The following is a 19,832-nucleotide window of genomic DNA, read 5'->3' as shown; positions in this document are numbered from 1 at the left end:
CATAGCTTATCTCTGTCACACTTAGTAACGATGTGTGGGTATACAAAAATGTAAAGTTTTCCTTTAATGGACATTTCATTAGTTTATTGTATCCTCACTTCCACACAATGCAAAGAAATTCCTTTCTGCGCGTTTGACCAACACAGACAGGCCACCGCTGTCCTTATCCGGCGACGTGGATTTAACAATATCCATCCATCCCTTTTCTAAATCCACTTCTACAATAAGTAGCGGTGAGCAAAATAGTAGAGTACCTTTTTGCACACAGTTTCGCAAAATTGATGTTATACTTCATTTCCCATGAATTTTCAAATCACAAAACTCACCGAAAAGGGTGTTTCAAGTTTTGTGGGAAGTTCATTATCTTTGGTTTTTTCCCATTGAACAAATCTGATTTTTGATTGGTAACCAATGTAGCAGTTTACTCTCCATTTGGTCACTGAACTTGTCTTAAGTGTGAAGCGGTTACCCCTTGTAAATTAGTTGACAGCGTCCTTGCAGATAGCTGATGGTGAAACATTTAATCAGTGCCGGATCGGCAGTAAAATATTTACCTTGTTATTGATACCAGCTCTTAGACCTCAATACTGGCTCTAAAATGGTTCCAAGGATGGTAATGGATAACTACCCTCAACCTCACGCCCAGCCCTGTCTCACAGCTGCTTCATACCCTGAGCCTGTATGCACGTGTGCCTCAATGCTCTGCCACACAATTGGACATCTTCCTTGTGCCCTACACTCCATAAATCAATAAGAGGAGTCTCCACTTTAGAGACTATCCAGCAAGTTTATATCAATGTATGTTCAAAAGGGAGGAAGTCGGTTTGAATTGGGACCCCCTTGGAGTTCAGATTGCACTCACAAACAACAGAGAATGAGGAGCCTGAAAACATTTACTCTTTTTTTTTCATTCCCCCAGCCCACACGATGTGCGACTCCCTGCCCTGCCACACAATCACACACTTCCCTAGTGTCCCGCACTCCGTAAATTAGTAAGAGGAGTCTCCTGTTTGGACCATTCAGTTTGTTTGCATATATTTATATGTTTAAAGAGCAGTTTGGGCCCTTTGGTGATTCAAGCTAGATTTAATACGCATGTCAAAATCAAACAGCGGACAGTCCTCCTTTGGAGTTCCGATCACGCTTACAAACGACTGAGTCCAAGGTGCTAGAAAACTACCAATTACTTCTGGTACTGAAATCAACGAAATGCTAGTAGCATACCGTTTTAAAACAAATGTGTTTTTTGACACATTTTCAGTACGCGTATACAACACAACCCTACATACGGTGTTACAAAATAGAAACATTGGCAAGGTTTTTGATTGTTAACATTTTCATTGTAGTTGGCATCATCAATTTTGGAGGACCAATGGAGTCTCTCTGGGATTTTAGCGGCCATGTCTATGTGGAGTCTTTTCTTCTTGCATTCCTGCTTATTTAACAAGGAGGAATGTAACTGGGTTGGTGGGATCGAGTGTGGGTGCGTGCTTGACTGCGCCTGTGGCAGACTGGCACCCCATCCAGGATTGGTTCCTACCTTGTGCCAAGTGTTGACAGGGTAGCCTTTAAGCCTCTTGATCCTGAAGTGGAGAAATTTGATTCAGAATTGTCATATTCTGTATTTCTATTTGTGACTCTTTTTTTTTTGTTGTTGGTTTATAAGAGTTAATAAATGATTGACTTGTGCATCCGCTTTGTTTTTTCTCATGCAGATTTAAAGAAAATGAAGTGTCATATATGCAAAAAGAAGTATAAAACAGCCCAACATTTACAAAGGCATGTCAGAAAAAATCATAGTAATGGTAAGTAATTCTTACTAATTATCATCAGACCTGTTTTAGACATACTTACAGTAAATACCAGCTGTGTATATTTAAGCATATTTCAAAAATATAACACTGTACCAATTTAAAGAAACATTTAAAATATGGACCAAGTAAATGGATGGCTGAATTTTCTGGTATTCTGCTTGCTTAATAAGGCTGACATCACATTACACAAATTCTAATCAGAGGGGATGTTAAACTTGACGACTGCCATTACTGATCTTGTTTCCCAAATGTGTCAAGTTCATGTATCACTGGCGGTGTCACATTACATATGGCGACGCTGCAGTATAGTTTCTTATCTCCAAAGTATCGCAGACTTGACCCTTGTTCTGACAGCTAAAAATGTTTTGCCCAGCAGAGATGGTGTCCACGGAAAGATTTATAGTTGCAGCGAATTCAGCCACAGTCCCCCATTTTATCTTGGGATGAAATCAGGAGATATCAGACAGACAAACCTCTCTTTGCAAAGCCTTAAACACCCCTGCGATTCTTATTCCTCCTCCTTATGCTATATACATTGCACCTTCATGTGAGCATTCACAGGTTGTCAGGTCACATACACGCAAGTCCACCTCTACAGCTTAAAACAAAAATCAAATCTCGTTGCGGAGTCGGTAAGTAGGTGTCGGAGCGCCCTCTCCCCCCCTTATCTGAATGAAGACTGTAATTGAAAAATCGCTGCAAAAGGAGTGTAATGTGACTTGCTTAATTATGTTCTAGCATAACGGCCGACACTCACAGTGCCTGCTCCGGGATCCTATCTCTTGGCCTTCACACCCCGTTTCTGCACAGTCAAACTTAAAGAATGTTTACGTGCCAGTGCAGTCTCTAACTCGTCTTTTTTTGCTTTTTCTTACTTGCAGGACAGAAGAAGTAATTCCATACTTGGCATGTGACTGGTTCATTCACAACTTGCTGATGAGCTGAGCCATCTTAAGATCTGATTTACTACAAGTCAGCATTTCAATGAGGGGAGGTTTTTTTTTTTTTGTCAAGTTTGTGAATAAATGGGACTGCGTTCAAACTTGCGTGGCCATTCAGACCCTCTCATGATGTTATCCTGGAGGGAGGTTTAGGTTTACTTTGGTTCATCCTTTTGGTTCCAAAAAGCCTCACTAATTGCAAACAAATGAACGACTAAATTGGGATTCTGAAGGAGGGGGATTTGGTTTCAAATTTGTTACCCACTGGCTTGTGGGGGTCCACTTGACTTTTTTTACCTTCAAATGTGGTCTTCTTAATGAATTAGTTGGGTCCCATTTGTAATGCCGTTCAGACATCACCTACACCAGTGGCAAAATGCAAATTCCTTTCAATTTATTTACCAGCTCAACATGTCCAACATTGTGCGAGTTTCAGAAGGGCACTCTTAACAAAAAGACAAAAGATGGTTATATCTGGAAATATTCAGAACCGCAGTAGATTTCCTCTAGTTTGTCTTTGTAACGATATGCAATTTTCAGAAACAAGCATGGTTTCCATTTCCTGGGCAATGTACATGTCCATCCACGCCAAGGGTAATGTGATCTGGGTAGTGCTGGAAACAGTGAGAATTAAAAAGTGCAAGAAATTGAAATGATGGTCCCAGGCAGGGTGGCAGGCCCCACTCTTTAGGTCTGAATGCGGAGTAGAAGTGCTGCTTCTCTGGACTGAGGGGATCCCATTGAGGTGGTTTGTCAGGCCCCTTCACTTTCTGCACACTTTACTGTGCGATAGATTTAATTGGAAATGGATCATTGATAATCACTCAATAACAATAATGATCAATAATGTGAAAACAAGTTTACAGAAAGGTTTGCAAATTTATTTCTGCTTGATTTAAGTATTCAGAGATCCTTCATTCAGCAGTTTGTAGAAGCCTCCTTTGGCAACACATCCAGCTTTGAATCTTCTTGGGTAAGCCTCTACATGCTTTGCACACCAGGATTTGGGCACTTTAAGAGGATCTGCCAAGAAGAATGGGATAAAGCTCTGTTCGTTTGGATGGAAGCGTCTGTAAGCTTGCAATATTCATGTCTCTCCACAGATGTCCTATGGGGTATGTGTTTGGCCACTCCAGGATTATCTTGGCAGTATGAGCTTAGTGATTATCATGCTGAAGGTGAACCATTGGTCCCCTTCTAGTCTCAGGCTGTGTGCCCTCTGAAGCAGGTTTTCATTGAGGACCTCTCTTACTTGGCTGCATTCATCCATCCCTCAATTCTGACCAGTCTGCCTGTCCCTGCACCCTCACAGCGTGACACTGCTACCACCATGCTTCAACGAAAGATAAAGATGGTAAAGATGGTATTAGGCAGGTGATGAGCAGTGCCTGGTCCTCGCCAGATGTTGTGCTTTGAGTTCTGTTCAAATAATTCAATTTTTGTCTCAAACCTGAGAAATGATCTTTTTCCTCCTGCTGTCAGAGTTATTTAAACAGTCTGAATTGCCCTTACCAAGACTTATTCCTGTAAGGTATTTTTTGCCTTTTTAGAGAGTCCAGGTTGGGGGCTATCAATTAAATAGGGCCAGTAAAGCCCACTGTGTGATTTCTGGGCTATACAAAAATAAAAGTTATCATTGTTCATATGCCTTTTATTCAAGAGTGTCTTCCAGGTAGCCACTCTACCATAAACATCTGAGTGATGGATCATCTTATCTTAGCAGAGGACTTTTGCTGTTCTTTAAGAGTGTCCATTGTGTCCTTGGTCACCTCCCAGCTCAGGGCCCTTCGTACCGGTTTGCTGAGTTTAGCCAGATTTCCCAGTGTTTCCAAACATTTTATATGTGGCAACTGTTGAGGCCACTGTACTCCTAAAAACACTCGCAAGCATGATAAATGGGGTTATCCCCTTGCCCTGATCTGTGCTGTACCACAATTTGATCACAGAGGTCTACAGGCAGAGTGGTGGTTCTGAGACTAGGGATCTGCACTGGCAATCGGAAGGTTGCCGGTTCGAATCCCGTAAATGCCAAAAGGGACTATGCTCTATTAGGCCCTTCCCCGCAATTGCTGAGCGCTTTGAGTAGTGAGAAAAGCGCTATATAAATGCAAAGAATTATTATTACAGCGAGTTCCTTGAACTTCATAGTTTGGTTTTTGTCCCTTCATGCAGTGTGAATTGTTGGACTCTCTATACACAGGGACATGTGTGACTTTTCTAAATGGTGTCCATTCAGTTCAATTTGCCACAGGTGGACTCCAGTCGAGTTCAGGACACATCTCAAGGAGAATTAAATCAAGCAGGATGTAGTGGAACACAATCTCGAGAGCCACAGCAAACGTTGTGAATACTTCTGTGAATGACAGATTCCAGTATTTGAGTTTAAATACATTTGTAAACCTTTCAGACAATATGTTGTTACTTTGTCTTCGTGGGTTGTTGAGTTTAGCTTGATTGACAAAGTTGGAAAACATATCCATTTAAAATTGCAAAAAGTGTGCTGGAAGTGCAGGGACCTGAATACTTTTGAGTTCACTATACACATGAATACATCAACTTTTAGGGCAGAATATTTTTTTTCAAAAAACACAGTTTTCTAAAAAGCACACAGAGATGGCTTCACACAGGAATCAACATAAAACATCTGTTGCTACATGCTGTGGCTGCCAGTTGTCCAGGAATGCGCAGCAGGCTGGCTGCCAGGCTGTCTTTTGGAGGCATCGGTGGTTACGGTTGCAGTGCAGCGGAGTCTGGTTTGTACCTCCTGTCATTGTAACTGGTGGTCTTCCCAAGTGAACGCTGTTTTGGGCATGTCAACTACAAAAAAAGTGTTCAGCTTCATGATGCTGGTATCTCATATTCGTTTTCAATCACTTGCATCAATATCCAGGTCTGACAAGTCAGAGTCCAATTCAGAAATAATATGCAAACATAGATAAAGCAAATTTGTAAAGCAAAATACTCTCTGACCAGATGTCAATGCCATTTTTGCTGTTGTTTGCTCCTTGCTACTCACTCGATCGCAGGGAATCTCACTGAAACCAATGAAGTGAACTTTTCTTCTAGCAAAGCAAGTCCAACTAAAACAAAATGGTGGGGTTTGCCACGGTTTACAATTGATTTGCACCGTCAACCCATCCCTTTGACAAAAGTTGACATCAACTCTGAGATGTTTAACAAACTTCTATTTTACATAATGCCATTGCTCCTGAACATCATCCCAAGGCGCTTTTTTCAAATATCAATACACAATCTGCTCCTGTTAGTTTGTAGTCAGAGCACACCCAGGTTAAGTGGCTTGCTTAGGGTCATTCACATGTATATAAAGTACTACGTAAATATACCTTTTCTTTCCCCAGTTGGTGTCTTCATATTCACCGCTCTACATTATTTCAATGGTTTGTATGGATTCCACATCCTGAAATGGTGACTTTTTCTAAATGGTCAGAAAGTCCTTTCTGTGTAGGTTCTAATAAATGGTATACACAACCACTGAAGCAACTTTCCAAGACTGTAGTGGTGGTCCAGATCTGCAATTACGAGGTAAGTACACACTCCATTCCATCACATTTGCAGTGCACATTTTACAATTACACAATTGAGTCAGTCCACCTTCAGAAATGTTGAACTAAATGAAGGCAGCCACATGGCCAAATCAGCAAGCGTGAATGGGGTCCAAGCCTGATGACGTAGTGCGCTATCCAAAGATAGGAATACAAAGAATGCACACCCTCCCAGTGCGGACTCGTCTTCTTTAACTTCGGCACATGGTGACTCGCACTAAAGAAAAACTGGTAGTTTCAATTTTCTCAGGGGAACAAAGTAAACTGTGCAACTTTCCAGTAACCTTCCTTTGTCTCACCGACTGGTTACTTTAATTAGTTATTTTACTTTCCTCTAATGTTTTCCCGAAAAAAAAAAAAAAAAACCTCCTGTACAAAGAGAACGGATATTTTTGTCCTACTTGTCTAAAAAACAAATAAACTCATTTTCTTGTAAAAATGTGGTTAGGCGTAGTCATTTTATGTTCTGCTCATTAAAAGTATTGAATTGGTATGGCGAGTACAAAAAAAAAAAAAAATGCAAGTCCAGTTCACAAAATTACAGTCTTGAAACTCTTCAGTCTAAATTTTAATTTTTTTAAAAAAAGATGTAAAAATTCTTACTATTCAAACTCTGAAAAACACATGAGCCGATCTCTGGACATGATCATTCTGAAGCATAGATACAGTTCAGCACTTCCAGTTGTACACCTCAGTAATTCACATTGTTTGTAATAAATGGTGCAGTTCTTTGTGCCTGTGGCTGCAGACTACACTCTGGCTTGTACTGTTTGTTCTCACATATGGAAGAAAAACGACAAAGTGAGAATGTGAGGATAACTCAATGGAGCAAGAAAGGAAAATTCTGCATATCTGTTTCCACTGTCAGTTCAAAGGTGCTCTCCTGCAAAAACCATTTGAAAGCATCAGCTGGTCTGTAGTCAGTAGTGTCCACCAGGATCCCACGTTCCTTATTGTTTTTTATAATCTGGTATCCAAGAGGGTCTCGGGTATCAATCTGGATAATTTCCGAAATGACAGTTGCAGGGGTTGGTAAGGCAAAAATTGCTCTCACACCCTATTGGGAGGACATTTCCACAGCACTCTAATTCTCTCTATTGACAACGCTAAATTACACAGAAGTCTATTTATAATACATAAAGCATCTTCTGACTGGACCGATGGCGCGGAATTGGATACCCTTCTTCAAGGGAAGTGAACACTTGAAGCACATGAACCTTAGTTTAACTTTTGCTGCCATCTAGTGGATAAAACCAAAGCAATACAATATTTTCTTGATGGTTATCCTTTGACGTCTTGATATTGATGACTTTTGTCGATACCCATTCTCTTCCAGTTGATGTCAATTTTTGTCAACAGCCACCCTGAAATCATTAAAAGGAAATGTTGATCATTAGAAGTAGGTTTCAGGCGGCACTAATATACAGTGGGTACGGAAAGTATTCAGACCCCCTTCAATTTTTCACTCTTTGTTATACTGCAGCCATTTGCTAAAATCATTTAAATTAATTTTTTTCCTCATTAATGTACACACAGCACCCCATATTCACAGACAAAAAAAGAATTTTTGAAATTGTTGAAGATCTATTAAAAAAGAAAAACTGAAATATCACATGGTCCTAAGTATTCAGACCCTTTGCTGTGACACTCATATATTTAACTCAGGTGCTTTCCATTTCTTCTGATCATCCTTGAGATCACCATCATTTGAGTCCAGCTGTGTTTGATTATACTGATTGGACTTGATTAGGAAAGCCACACACCTGTCTATATAAGACCTTAAAGCTCACAGTGCATGTCAGAGCAAATGAGAATCATGAGGTCAAAGGAACTGCCTGAAGAGCTCAGAGACAGAATTGTGGCAGAGCACAGATCTGGCCAAGGTTACAAAAAATTTCTGCAGCACTTAAGTTTCCCAAGAGCACAGTGGCCTCCATAATTCTTAAATGGAAGACGTTTGCGACGACCAGAACGCTTCCTAGAGCTGGCCGTCCGGCCAAGCTGAGCTACCAGGGGAGAGGTAAAGAAGAACCCAAAGATCACTTTGGCTGAGCTCCAGAGATGCAGTCAGGAGATGGGAGAAAGTTGTAGAAAGTCAACCATCACTGCAGCCCTCCACCAGTCAGGGCTTTATGGCAGAGTGGCCTGTCAGAAGCCTCTCCTCAGTGCAAGACACATGACAGCCCGCATGGAGTTTGCTAAAAGACACCTGAAGGACTCTGAGATGGTGAGAAATAAGATTCTCTGGTCTGATGAGACCAAGATAGAACTTTTTGGCCTTAATTCTAAGTGGTATGTGTGGAGACAACCAGGCACTGCTCATCACTTGTCCAATACAGTCCCCACAGTGAAGCATGGTGGTGGCAGCATCATGCTCTGGGGATGTTTTTCAGTTGCAGGGACAGGACGACTAGTTTCAATCGAGGGAAAGATTAATGCGGCCAAGTACAGGGATAACCTGGACAAAAACCTTCTCCAGAGTGATAAGGACCTCAGACTGGGCCGAAGGTTTACCTTCCAACAAGACAATGACCCTAAGCACACAGCTAAAATAACGAAGGAGTGGCTTCACAACAACTCTGTGACTGTTCTTGAATGGCCCAGCCAGAGCCCTGACTTAAACCCAATTGAGCATCTCTGGAGAGACCTAAAAATGGCTGTCCACCAACGTTTACCATCCAACCTGACAGAACTGGAGAGGATCTGCAAGGAGGAATGGCAGAAGATCCCCAAATCCAGGTGTGAAAAACTTGTTGCATCTTTCCCAAGAAGACTCATGGCTGTATTAGCTCAAAAGGGTGCTTCTACTAAATACTGAGCAAAGGGTCTGAATATTTAGGACCATGTGATATTTCAGTTAAAAAATCTGCAACAATTTCAAAAAATCTTTTTTTTTGTCTGTCAATATGGGGTGCTGTGTGTACATTAATGAGGGAAAAAATTAATAGAAATGATTTTAGCAAATGGCTGCAATATAATAAAGAGTGAAAAATTGAAGGGGGTTTGAATACTTTCCGTACCCACTGTAGCAGGCAGAGTGAAACGCTCCACAACACGGTGTCCAAGATTTTACTTTTTCATTTCATTCACTCCATTTATTTAATTTCTTACATTTTGTAATGAAGGAAATAAGAGCATGCAGCTCGCCAGCTACTACTGCTGCCAACTGCCACATAACAGAAGACAGGGTGGGGGAAAGGTGTTTTGAATCCCATCTGTCTGCAATCTTCACGTGCACCAAGTGAAATCAGAAGGAGGAACAAGGGCAACTTTAAATTCCCAAGAATTCCTGCTTCCTTGGAATCTCCACAATATACCAAACAGTCATTACTGACTGAGGGGGAAAAACTAGTCACTGCTTCCTGTTCTTAAGGCAACAGTTTTCCAGGGTCCTATACTTGAGCCCCAAAATGGATCAAGGATTTAAAAAAGAATGATGGATAAACCTATGGCGTACATTCACGTAAGTTAAAGCACTGCCTGTCATATTATCACAAAAGGAAATTCAACTAGAAGAGACAGAAGTAGAATCAAATTTAAATTTTCCACTCTAGCGGCTGTACTGGCCAAATGTCCGTCTTGCATTCACAATGACCTGCGTTAACACAAAAGCAACTTTATTTCTTGTCAAGTTTTAGTATTTCACTATTGGCATCCCACATCATCAATTGATCACGACACAGTTCTGAAACTAAATGAATGGATGAACATCTGCAAGGTTGTGAAAGTCTGATTTCTGATACTGGTTAGGATTTGAAGAAAGTAGACACTGCCATCTCCATGCTTGCCAGCAGGTATGAGCAGCTTATTCTAGTGTTTGATTTCCAGAGAAAACTAAGCCGCAAATAATAGATGGTGGTGTGTTTATTTTTCAGTCTTTCAGAAAGCGATTTGTACTGCACTTTTCAGAAATGATTCCCCCATAATTATACTGTGTGTCTGGATAATTTGGTGGTACTCTGTGCTGTTAAGTCCTCAATAACAGTGGAGTAAAATCTCAGCCCACAGCTTCATGATAAGCCACTTCTGGTCACTACTGCATAGTACACGTGTTAACTGCTAATTTCACTTTTAGCCACAACACTTCTAAAGTACTAGAGTTTCCCAACACATTTTCCAAAGTAGCAAATATATTGCATCTGACTGATGGATTGGTTCCCGTATAATTTTCACAGAATGGTTCACTTTTACAGAGGTGGAAAGTCATCAAGGGTCTTAAGGTAAGTAGTCATTGCCATTTCCATGCTTGACAACTGGTATGAACATCTTATTCTAGAAGTATTTAATTTCCAAATTAGAAAACCAGATCATCAGCAAAAAACATCACTTATTTTTGATTCTCTGTCCACATGAAGAAGGTTCCTTCAGAAATTGTGAAGGAAATCCAGGTACTTTTTATCAAAAGAGGTAAATGTTTGCTGCTCTCCCACATACCTCCATTTAAGGCATCGGCCAAGTTTTATTACACTGTGTAACTTTTTTCAGCAGATCCACTTTGTTGGAAACTCACAAATTCCACGCAGAATGGTTTAACAAATGTCTTATAATTTCTGCCATCTTAACTGTTGGGTGTTGAAGCAGTTTGAGTTGTTCTTCCACAATGCTCTGTGCTCAACAAACTGGAATTGTAACTTTAAATGATGCAGCAGTCTACAAATAAAAAACATTGTTTTCCTCAAACAAAACAGAGATTGACGCCAATCAAAATCAACTGTTCTCATCTAGTTTATTAACACAGCACAAACTACGTTAGATAATATTCATTCAATACATAATACAGCGCTGTGAGTTCCAGAACAATCAGAAACATGGATTTAATGCTATCATTGGCAATTTATAAAAATATTGTGTTGCTACAAAAGTATAAATTAAAACTACTAGTTAAGAAATATTAAATACAGAAAACTTAAAAGGAATAAGAAAAATATCTGTCGAGACCTGTAGAAAACACTGCCCTAAAAAGTGTTTCATTTGTTTCTAGATGATCACACAGAAGTTCATCAGATCTAATTTTGTATTGCCTACTGTATATCTAAAACATGACAGGGAAAAAAATAATAAAATAATGATAAAAACAAACAGAACAAATGCAAACCAGTGTTCTTATTCTAAACAAATAAGTATAGATAAAGTCCACAATATCTTTGATGGCATTAAAGTGGTGGAGATCTGGTTCACACAAATCTTACATACTGTACATTAGTTTTTGAAACTGGAAAAGAAAATAGCCTATTTGGTTTATCAAGCTATCTTAAATAAGCTTTTCTACAAAGCAGTAAAAGCATCAAGATTTCTTCCTCCCAACTTCACCCACTTCATGGTTTGGCTGGATTTCATTGTGTTCCTTACAGGAGCTGCCCCCTCACAAAAAATAAACGTGAATGGAACAACCAAGTCTAATAAAGCAAGTGTAACAGACTTAGTAGCACTGCAGGGTTTTTTTTATTGATTGTGCCCCCTTCCCTAAAAACAGACAACATATTGTACAGTAAGCAAAGATGAATTTGTGTACAACCATCACTGTTTTTTTTTTTCTTTTTTTAATGAAATCAAAGTCTACAGATTATACACTCTGGTGAATACCTGGTAGGCCATTGTTTTACAACTGTTACCTCTTTGGCACACTTTACTGCTATAAGAACGCAGAGGTTCTAGTTCAAACCCATACATGGTACTTGCTAATTTCACATTGATATGATAATGGGATGGGTGAGGAAGGTTCAACTGTCCCACATGGGTCACTTTCGAATTAGTGAAAAATGCATTTATTAAAACCTGGGCCATTTTCACTTTTAGTAGTCATGTCTTCCATACCTACAAGTATCAACATTTATATAATAATAAAAACAAGCAAGCTGCTCTAAGTTTCATGATATAATAACTCGTCTTTAACTTGGCAATGGCAGGAGGAAAAAAAAAAAACCAAACAAACAGAACTATCCATTTCACTGTTCACACCAGCTACATGGAGTATCAAGCCCAGAAACATGAAGATGTTTTACTTAATTTTATACCCTCGGCTTTGACCATCATTTAACTTTATATAAAAAGAAAAAAAAAAACAAAAAAAAAACCTGCCCAGTCTTTTGAACAAATTTCAGTCTTGACATTTCAGTGTCAAGACTGGGCAGTGGTGCAATTCACGGTGCCACTGCAAATGGTGCTGCATTTGTACCCAGAAATAAATGTAATCTCGCTTTTCAATCTTTTGTCATGACGAGGGTTCTACTGAATCCTGGGCAGCAATTCAAGTCTGGTCACAATATTGTGCCTTCCACTCAAACAAATTGCCATCTTAACTGAAATTGCCTTTATCAGAGACCAAATGATTCTGAGTGAACTGATTTGCCTCATGTTGGAGCTCTGCAACAGCTGGCGTAAGAATGCAAATGAATGCAATGGTTAGTCTTAAGACTGTCACCTGCTTCCCCTGAACTACTCTTGCTTTTTGTTCTTATTCTGCAAATGTCTTGACAGTGCAACTGCTTCGTTTCTCATAGCTGTGCATCATCTGCATGAACTAAATCTTAATGTTTATAAATTAAACCGTTCTGACACAAAGAACTAGGAGGCTTTTCATTTGGTCCAGGTCTTAAAATGCTGCCTTGAATTCAAGCAAGCACCCTGGTCTTGAGCTGCAGTTTTTAAACAACATAGTGCTATTTTTTTTCCCCAATAATTTCTTTACTGACTACCTGAATTTCTAATCCATACATTCACTTTTTTGATTTCTCTGCAAAATCTTTTCAGGGAACATGCACATCTGAAAGCAGAAGACAATAAATAAAAAGCAGCAGAGGTTTAAAAGCCAGTAAAGGGACAATGACAGAAGAAGAGCAAATTTCTAAAGCTCAGGCACACTTTTCAAAAAATACATTTTTTAGTATGTTTTGGAAATTAGCAATTTAAATATGATAACACAATTTTTTAACAATTATAGAACAGAATTTACATACATTCTCAAGCACAGTGTTCACATGCAGGTTTTGGGTCTTGCTCTGTACATTTCATTTTCTGATCTCCAAAATGGACCATGTGAGGTAAGGAAATTCTCTTAAAATATCTTCTCCATACAGTATAGTTGAAGTTTTGGTCCTGTTTTGCATTAATTGTAATATATTCCAAGAACATACATTTGTGGACATGCCCAAAATGGAGTTTTGAAAATTTGCTCTTCGATTATACTTAGCAGAAATAAAATGTTACCAGAAAAGGTGCCTATAAACATGTTTAGCTTGTTAAATATGTTTAAATAAATTAAGGTGTACACTTGCCTTTTAATTTAATTAGCCTTGACAACCGTGATAATAAAAATGTACTATATGTATTCTTCTGAAATTTTAAAATCTTTATACAGTAAGTAAAAAATAATATATTAATGTTTACAAAAAAAAATATATAATGATGTTTTACCAGTGTTGACTCAGAGGTGCTTTAAAACTGGCCTATAGATTCTGGATTAAAAAAAAAAAAAAAAAAATTCAACCCTTTCCCTTATATTATTTATTATTATGGTTGTCATAAGAATCTTTTTGGAGTAATCAGAAAACTGAGGAAGACTGCAATAGAAACAGTATTAAAATAACGCAATAACAGCTTCTCCTATTTATGCCAAATAAGGCATTCAGAAAGGATCCATATCCTCTCATTTGGTCACTGTTACTTTATATGGACCCTAAACTGATCAATCGTCTTTAAAATACACAATTCCCCTAGAATACAGTGTTAATAAAATAAATAAATAAATAAAATCTGAAGACAGCTGGACAAGAAAACCCCTGGAAAATTAAACATTGTTTATTCCAAATTCTGTAAAAAGAAAAATATGTATCAGCATGCCAGCATAATAAATACTAAACTAAGCCCTGTGCTGAGGTGGAACAAAAAACGAATCAGTAAGATTATACAAAAAATACAATATCAGCTATCATTTCTCCCTAACTTTTCTTCATGTAGAGTGTTGAATATACACTATCAACCGTCATGGGAGGACCACCAAAGAATACTGTGCTTTTATTTCCCCAACACAGCTAAATAGATCTTCCTCCACACCAACTCTTGAATGTAAAGCAGTTTTGATAAAATTTACATTTAAAGATCACTGGTCAAAAAATGAGGGGGTGACCTTACACAAAAAATGTGCCCACTCTAGGCATATCACAATTTAGTACCATGCTGATCTCAAATGAACACTCAAAAGAGAATCACACTGAATTAACTCCCAAGAGCTGCCAAATTGTGGACTTAACCTATTCAAAGAAAAGTTCATTATTTTCTGAAACCTCTTTACTTATGGAGAATGGATGTGTAACATTTGATGGTGCAATAGTTGTATAAAAAGATACAATGAAAGTATTTCATGTCCTCCTTTACATTCAAGGGGAGGCGCAATTTCCAGTGGATTAATACAGAATAACAAGGAAACCCACTTATGGAACACCAAGGATAATTTTCTTTGATTAAGGCCTCTGGAAAGTTTTCCAGAATCCAGAGTATAACATTTTTATATTTTTTTGAAAACTTTTTTTAAAGAGTAACAATTTTTCTAGAGTTGGAGATTTAACAGTAAGCCACAAAGTAAAGATATTTTTCAAACAGTGATTAATTTGAAATGTATGACTAGTGAGATCGTTTCTGTAACAGCTCACAATAATCTTTTTATTTTTACCGTACCAAATATAGACACTAACTAGCAAGAAAAAATTATCCCCAATTTCTAAACTTTAGAACCTAATAAAATAAATGACACATCAGAATGTATCATTACAAATATCAATCAACTCCACATTTTCTTAACTCGGATTTTTTACACATTAATCGATCGGCTTTCATTGTACACTAATACAACTATTCCGTCAGGTGACATTACATCAGTTCCATCATTAGCATTTTGAAGACGTCTCGGCTGCTTAACTCGTCTAATTCTGTATGGTCAGAAGCTTGATCAATGATTTTTAATTTCATCCTCCGCTGGCTTTGCCTGAAGATGACCAAGCTCACCAATTACAGCTGCCAACGAATGGTTCCAAAAGCATAAAAAGTAGAAGTTGGGGTGTTGGGGTTCTGGGGAAAATCATACTACGCTTTGAAACTAAGAATAAATTGCTTAAATGTACTTAGCTCAATCAAGTCTGACGTTCAATATCTTCCAACGCACTTGTGGTTCTTTGTAGAAACTGAAACAAAACTCTTGTTATGCGGAAAAACAAAAATAACTGCCAAAATTTACTACTGAGAAATGTAGAAAAATAAAACCTAAACAACCAAACCCAAAAATATGACAAGACCATATTGTGTTAGTAACATGCTCATCCTTCAGAAGACTTATTAGTAAAGAAGTAGAGTACAACCCAACAATGAAAACCTGCTACTTACATTTTAATAGAAACAACCTTAAAACTGTAGTTCAGGGGAAAAAAAAAACAGATAAGAAGGAAAAAGCCTAATAGACGATAAAACATGAAATCACACTAATAGCTGAATCTTTGATTTTGATAAGTCCAAAGAGTACAAAAATGGAACATAAAAAGAACATACTTTTTTTTGGCTTGTCTCAAGATTGCACCATCTCGGAATGAGTCATTCTCAGATGTGAGGGTATGGAAAAGCACAGCAATACTTTTTTACGCTTAAGTAATTTTGAAAGTTTTTTTTTTTTTTTTTTAAATATTGAAACAGAAAAGGAGGGAGCAGGGGTGGTACTGTTATTTTATACAATTGGCATAAATGTACAAGACCGGTTAAAGTGACAAGTATGTGGGGGAGCGGGAGTAAAAGGAGAAGAGAAGCCTGAAAGGATACAGTACTGCTAGAAGACGTAGCAGTGAACGAGGCTACCTGAGGTAGGAAATGTCACAACAGTAAGTACGTGGCTTCCCCTTGTCATGTATCACTCCATTTTCAAATTAAGCTCACTTGAATTCCTCCTAAAATCACTTGTATTCCTCATTCATTATTAAATAATACGGCTTCCCAATATTCAGATCAATAGCGCCACCAGTAGCAGCTTTATGAAAACATTGCTCTGGTTTAAGTTTTTTCTTTGAGACCAACAAAACCAGTGCAACGTCATGAGTTGTTAGAGCAAAAGAAAACGGACAAAGCACTCAACAGGGCAAAAGCAGAACAGAAGTCTGGTTTCAAACACTTAAGAAAAAACAGGAGTCTGGAATCAATTTGACAGGACAGTCAACTCTAATGACATGTTTCCCGTTAACAATACCAAACTGTGCCCGCATAACGCTAACCTCCCCACCCTTTCATGTGTGTTGAAACGTGCTTCTAACTCGAACCAAGTTTGCTTCAACAACGTATGTAGGTAAAAATGTATAACTTGCTTTTGGGAGTGTCTTTCCTTGGCATGTGCATACAAATTTAGCACCTCCTCTAAACATTTGACCAGTTTCTTATTTTCATCTTGTTTTGCCCGCTCCCTTTTCTCAAGGCATGTTTGACTTCAGAAATATAAGTTTATTCATTTCTTCTGGCGTCACTTGTCTCTTTTTCTTCATTGAAAGTGCCTGCTCACACATACTCACTGATTCGCTTCTTGCACCAACTGCTGGCACAGACAAAAGCCAAAACGCCAGTTTGGCTAATCGTGGATATTTCTGAGTGACAGAAGACCAGTAGTGAAACAAATCTGGAGTTGCTTGGAAAAGAGGTTCTGCCAAATATTCATACACTTCATTTTTCACTTGCTGTTCATCATTGCCCTGAGCTTTACCATTATTGCTCACTCCCCTTGCCTTCTTTGGTGAAGGCTCCACCTCACTGTCCTCTCCTGATATTTCTCGAATTTCTGCAATCATCTCACACACTTTGCTGATAATTTCCTCATGCTGATAAGGTGGGACTGGTCTCAATTTCTGCTGCGGGTCCAAGATCATTGCCACTTTGTGAGCACGTTCCACTTTTAAATTTTCCTTCAACGCTTCCAGAAAGAAATGACAAAGTTTACTTACAACAGTGATATCATTTGCTTTGGCTGTAAAAAGCTTCTCCAAACGGACATACATGGGCAGCACTAACTGAAGCGTAGCCTTCTGCTCACAACTGAGCTCTACCACTGCTTGCTTAACTGGGGCCAAGATAGCTGCCATGTTATTTAACAGGTGTTTGTTGAGGTTTTGAATGTGGCTCATCTTCTTTGCTCGACTGTAAAATTCACAAATCTGCTCATAGCGCTCATTAACCAGCAGCAGGGAATCTGTGACTGAATCCCAGCAAGGTGGTGGTGGTGTCTCTTCTAAATAGCCAAACGTCTCCCTTGTAAATCCAGCAGACCCTGCCATCTCCTCACATACATTTAAAAGTTCAATCACCTCATGCATGTTGCGGGCTTGTAGAGTTCTCCTGTTCAGCACACTTTGCACTACCAAGTTCAAGGCACAAGCTGAGCAACGCAAACACATCCCGGCTTTGGAAAATGCTGTTGAGCTCACTTTGCAGTCTGTCACATAGATTGTACGGATCTCAGACATCACAAATTCAGACAGCACGTTCTGTACCCAGTGATGGACCTGATCGCTGCCTTCTTTAACATCCACGTCTTTGATGCCTAACACATAGCGCTTCATTTGAGTTCCCTCTGCCTGGTATGCAGTCAGCACATAGCAGGAGTCGGAACCAACATTCTGAGAGTGACATGTGACGCCAATACCCAGGCAAGTGTTGCTTCCCAAAGCACAGGTCACTTTTACTTTGACCTGGTTGTACATTCGAGGTAAATGCTTCAATGCTAGCATGTTCATGTCTCCCAACACATCTCTAACAGAGAAAGCACCATAACGTGCTCCACTATCAATCAATGTTTGTGCCAGTTTCATGAAATCCTTTCCATTAAGGATGCTTATGGCTCCTAAATCTGAATACATTACTTTTACAAGTCTCTCTGCAATCTGCTGTCGTTCCTTCTCTGGTAAAGAACTGTTGGCTGGAAACAGAGAAAACAGAAATATCAGAAAGGGTATTATACCAGCATAAATGTAAAATGAAAAGTAAAAACACCCACAGAATATAGAACATTTTTCAAGCAAAATGGATTACTTCTTTTATGTCCAGAAATGTTGCATTACATAATTATTCATTATTACCGGTTAGAAGACATGTTACATATTGTTTTTAGGTCCTGACCTTCCAGCAAATCAAGACAGACCCATGGGCATTTTTTACCATTGGCATTTCAAGTAACTGTGCATTATCCAGCTATGATCACAAAAGCAATTTTTAGACTGAAATGTAGCTGTGGTATATGAAAATATGAATGGATATGTTGGCATATGTGCATGCTCATGGTGTTTGAGTTGAGCATTTCTTTCTTTTATGATATTCTGTACTTCATTTTAACAATATATATCCAGTCTCACTGCTAAAACCATCTTCAGAATGAGTTTCTTCAATGAACTAGGGGCTTTCAGGTGATCCACAAAGTTTGGAAAAATTTTAGCTTGAAAAATAATCAGATTCACCTCAAGGCAAAGAGAAAGGGCCAGGTGCAGAGTGAGAGTCAGGTGCTGTGCCAGTTGGATGACACACAAAGGAGAGATGGATGCATACAGGCTACACCTTGATAATGGAACATGTGAAATGTGTATAAGCATATGAACATTTGGGAAAGATTCTGAAGAGGGGAAAAAAATCCAGCATAAAAACCACTAGAACTACTTTGGGATGATGTTGAGATTACAATCAGGAAGCAACTAAAACACCAAAAGATTCTGCTAAATTCCACTGAATAACACAATAAATTGTATAGCCTCACCCATAATCTACACACAGTAGTAGATGAGATAGTGAAGACAAAACTAATATCCACTATGAATAATAATCAGTTAAATCATTATGAATAACTGAGATGCTGCACATTTCCTATCAGACATGGTATAATTAGATACTTTTAGCCAATTATTCAGCAGAATTGTGTGTTAATCTTTTTGTAATTTGTGTGTGAATTTGGAGGTGGGATGCTGTTTGTTGTAATATTTCTAGTTTTTCTGAGACAAAAAAGTATCCATCTGTTGAAAATAACACATGTATCCAATAAGGTTCAATATACTACAGACATGCATCAGAAAAATTTACTAGTACAAAATTACTATTTTTCTTTTGTCAAATTAGAGCAATTAAGTTCGACTTACTTGAAGAATCTTCAGTCATATTTGTCATATTAAAGCAATTTGGTTTGAATTATTTGAGTAATCTTACCTGGTGACAGTTTTGCTCATTTTACATTTTTACATAAAATGTTTTCTTAATTTGCTTAATTTTTTTTTTAAATTAAAAGTAAAAAAAATTGTTATGATGTCCTTTCCAGTTTCACTTTCAGATAGGTTTTAAAAAAGGTTTGACTTGGCTCTCTAGTGGAAAGTTTTTGCTGGTAATAATTTTGCCATTTAGTTAACTATTTTCTGGTTAGTATTTTAACCTTTTTTCACGTTGACATTCCAGTTTTGCTTTACAAGTAGGCCTTATCAAACAATACATATCTTTTTGTTACTGTATAAATACAATTT

General features: G+C 38.4%; 2 protein-coding genes across 7 annotated transcripts in view; one reads left to right on the top strand and one right to left on the bottom strand.

The window, feature by feature from the left end:
- Positions 1–2,860, top strand: part of LOC120535130 (zinc finger and BTB domain-containing protein 41-like) — a 133,291-nt gene extending 130,431 nt beyond the window's left edge. For all 3 annotated transcript variants that reach the window (XM_039762738.1, XM_039762739.1, XM_039762737.1), the window contains exons 21-22: positions 1,716–1,805; positions 2,696–2,860. In XM_039762738.1, the coding sequence (XP_039618672.1) occupies positions 1,716–1,805; positions 2,696–2,709 (104 nt within the window). In that variant the 3' untranslated portion in view covers positions 2,710–2,860. The remainder of the gene's footprint in view (positions 1–1,715; positions 1,806–2,695) is intronic.
- Positions 2,861–11,025: 8,165 nt separating this feature from the next.
- znf618 (zinc finger protein 618) overlaps positions 11,026–19,832 on the bottom strand; it is a 154,042-nt gene continuing 145,235 nt past the window's right edge. For all 4 annotated transcript variants that reach the window (XM_039762734.1, XM_039762733.1, XM_039762735.1 and 1 more), the window contains one exon: positions 11,026–18,253. In XM_039762734.1, coding sequence (XP_039618668.1) covers positions 16,758–18,253 — 1,496 coding nt within the window. In that variant the 3' untranslated portion in view covers positions 11,026–16,757. The remainder of the gene's footprint in view (positions 18,254–19,832) is intronic.

The sequence above is a fragment of the Polypterus senegalus genome, chromosome 9 (assembly GCF_016835505.1).
Source record: "Polypterus senegalus isolate Bchr_013 chromosome 9, ASM1683550v1, whole genome shotgun sequence".
Lineage (NCBI taxonomy): Eukaryota > Metazoa > Chordata > Cladistia > Polypteriformes > Polypteridae > Polypterus > Polypterus senegalus.
This window is presented reverse-complemented; position numbering and strand designations above follow the sequence as displayed.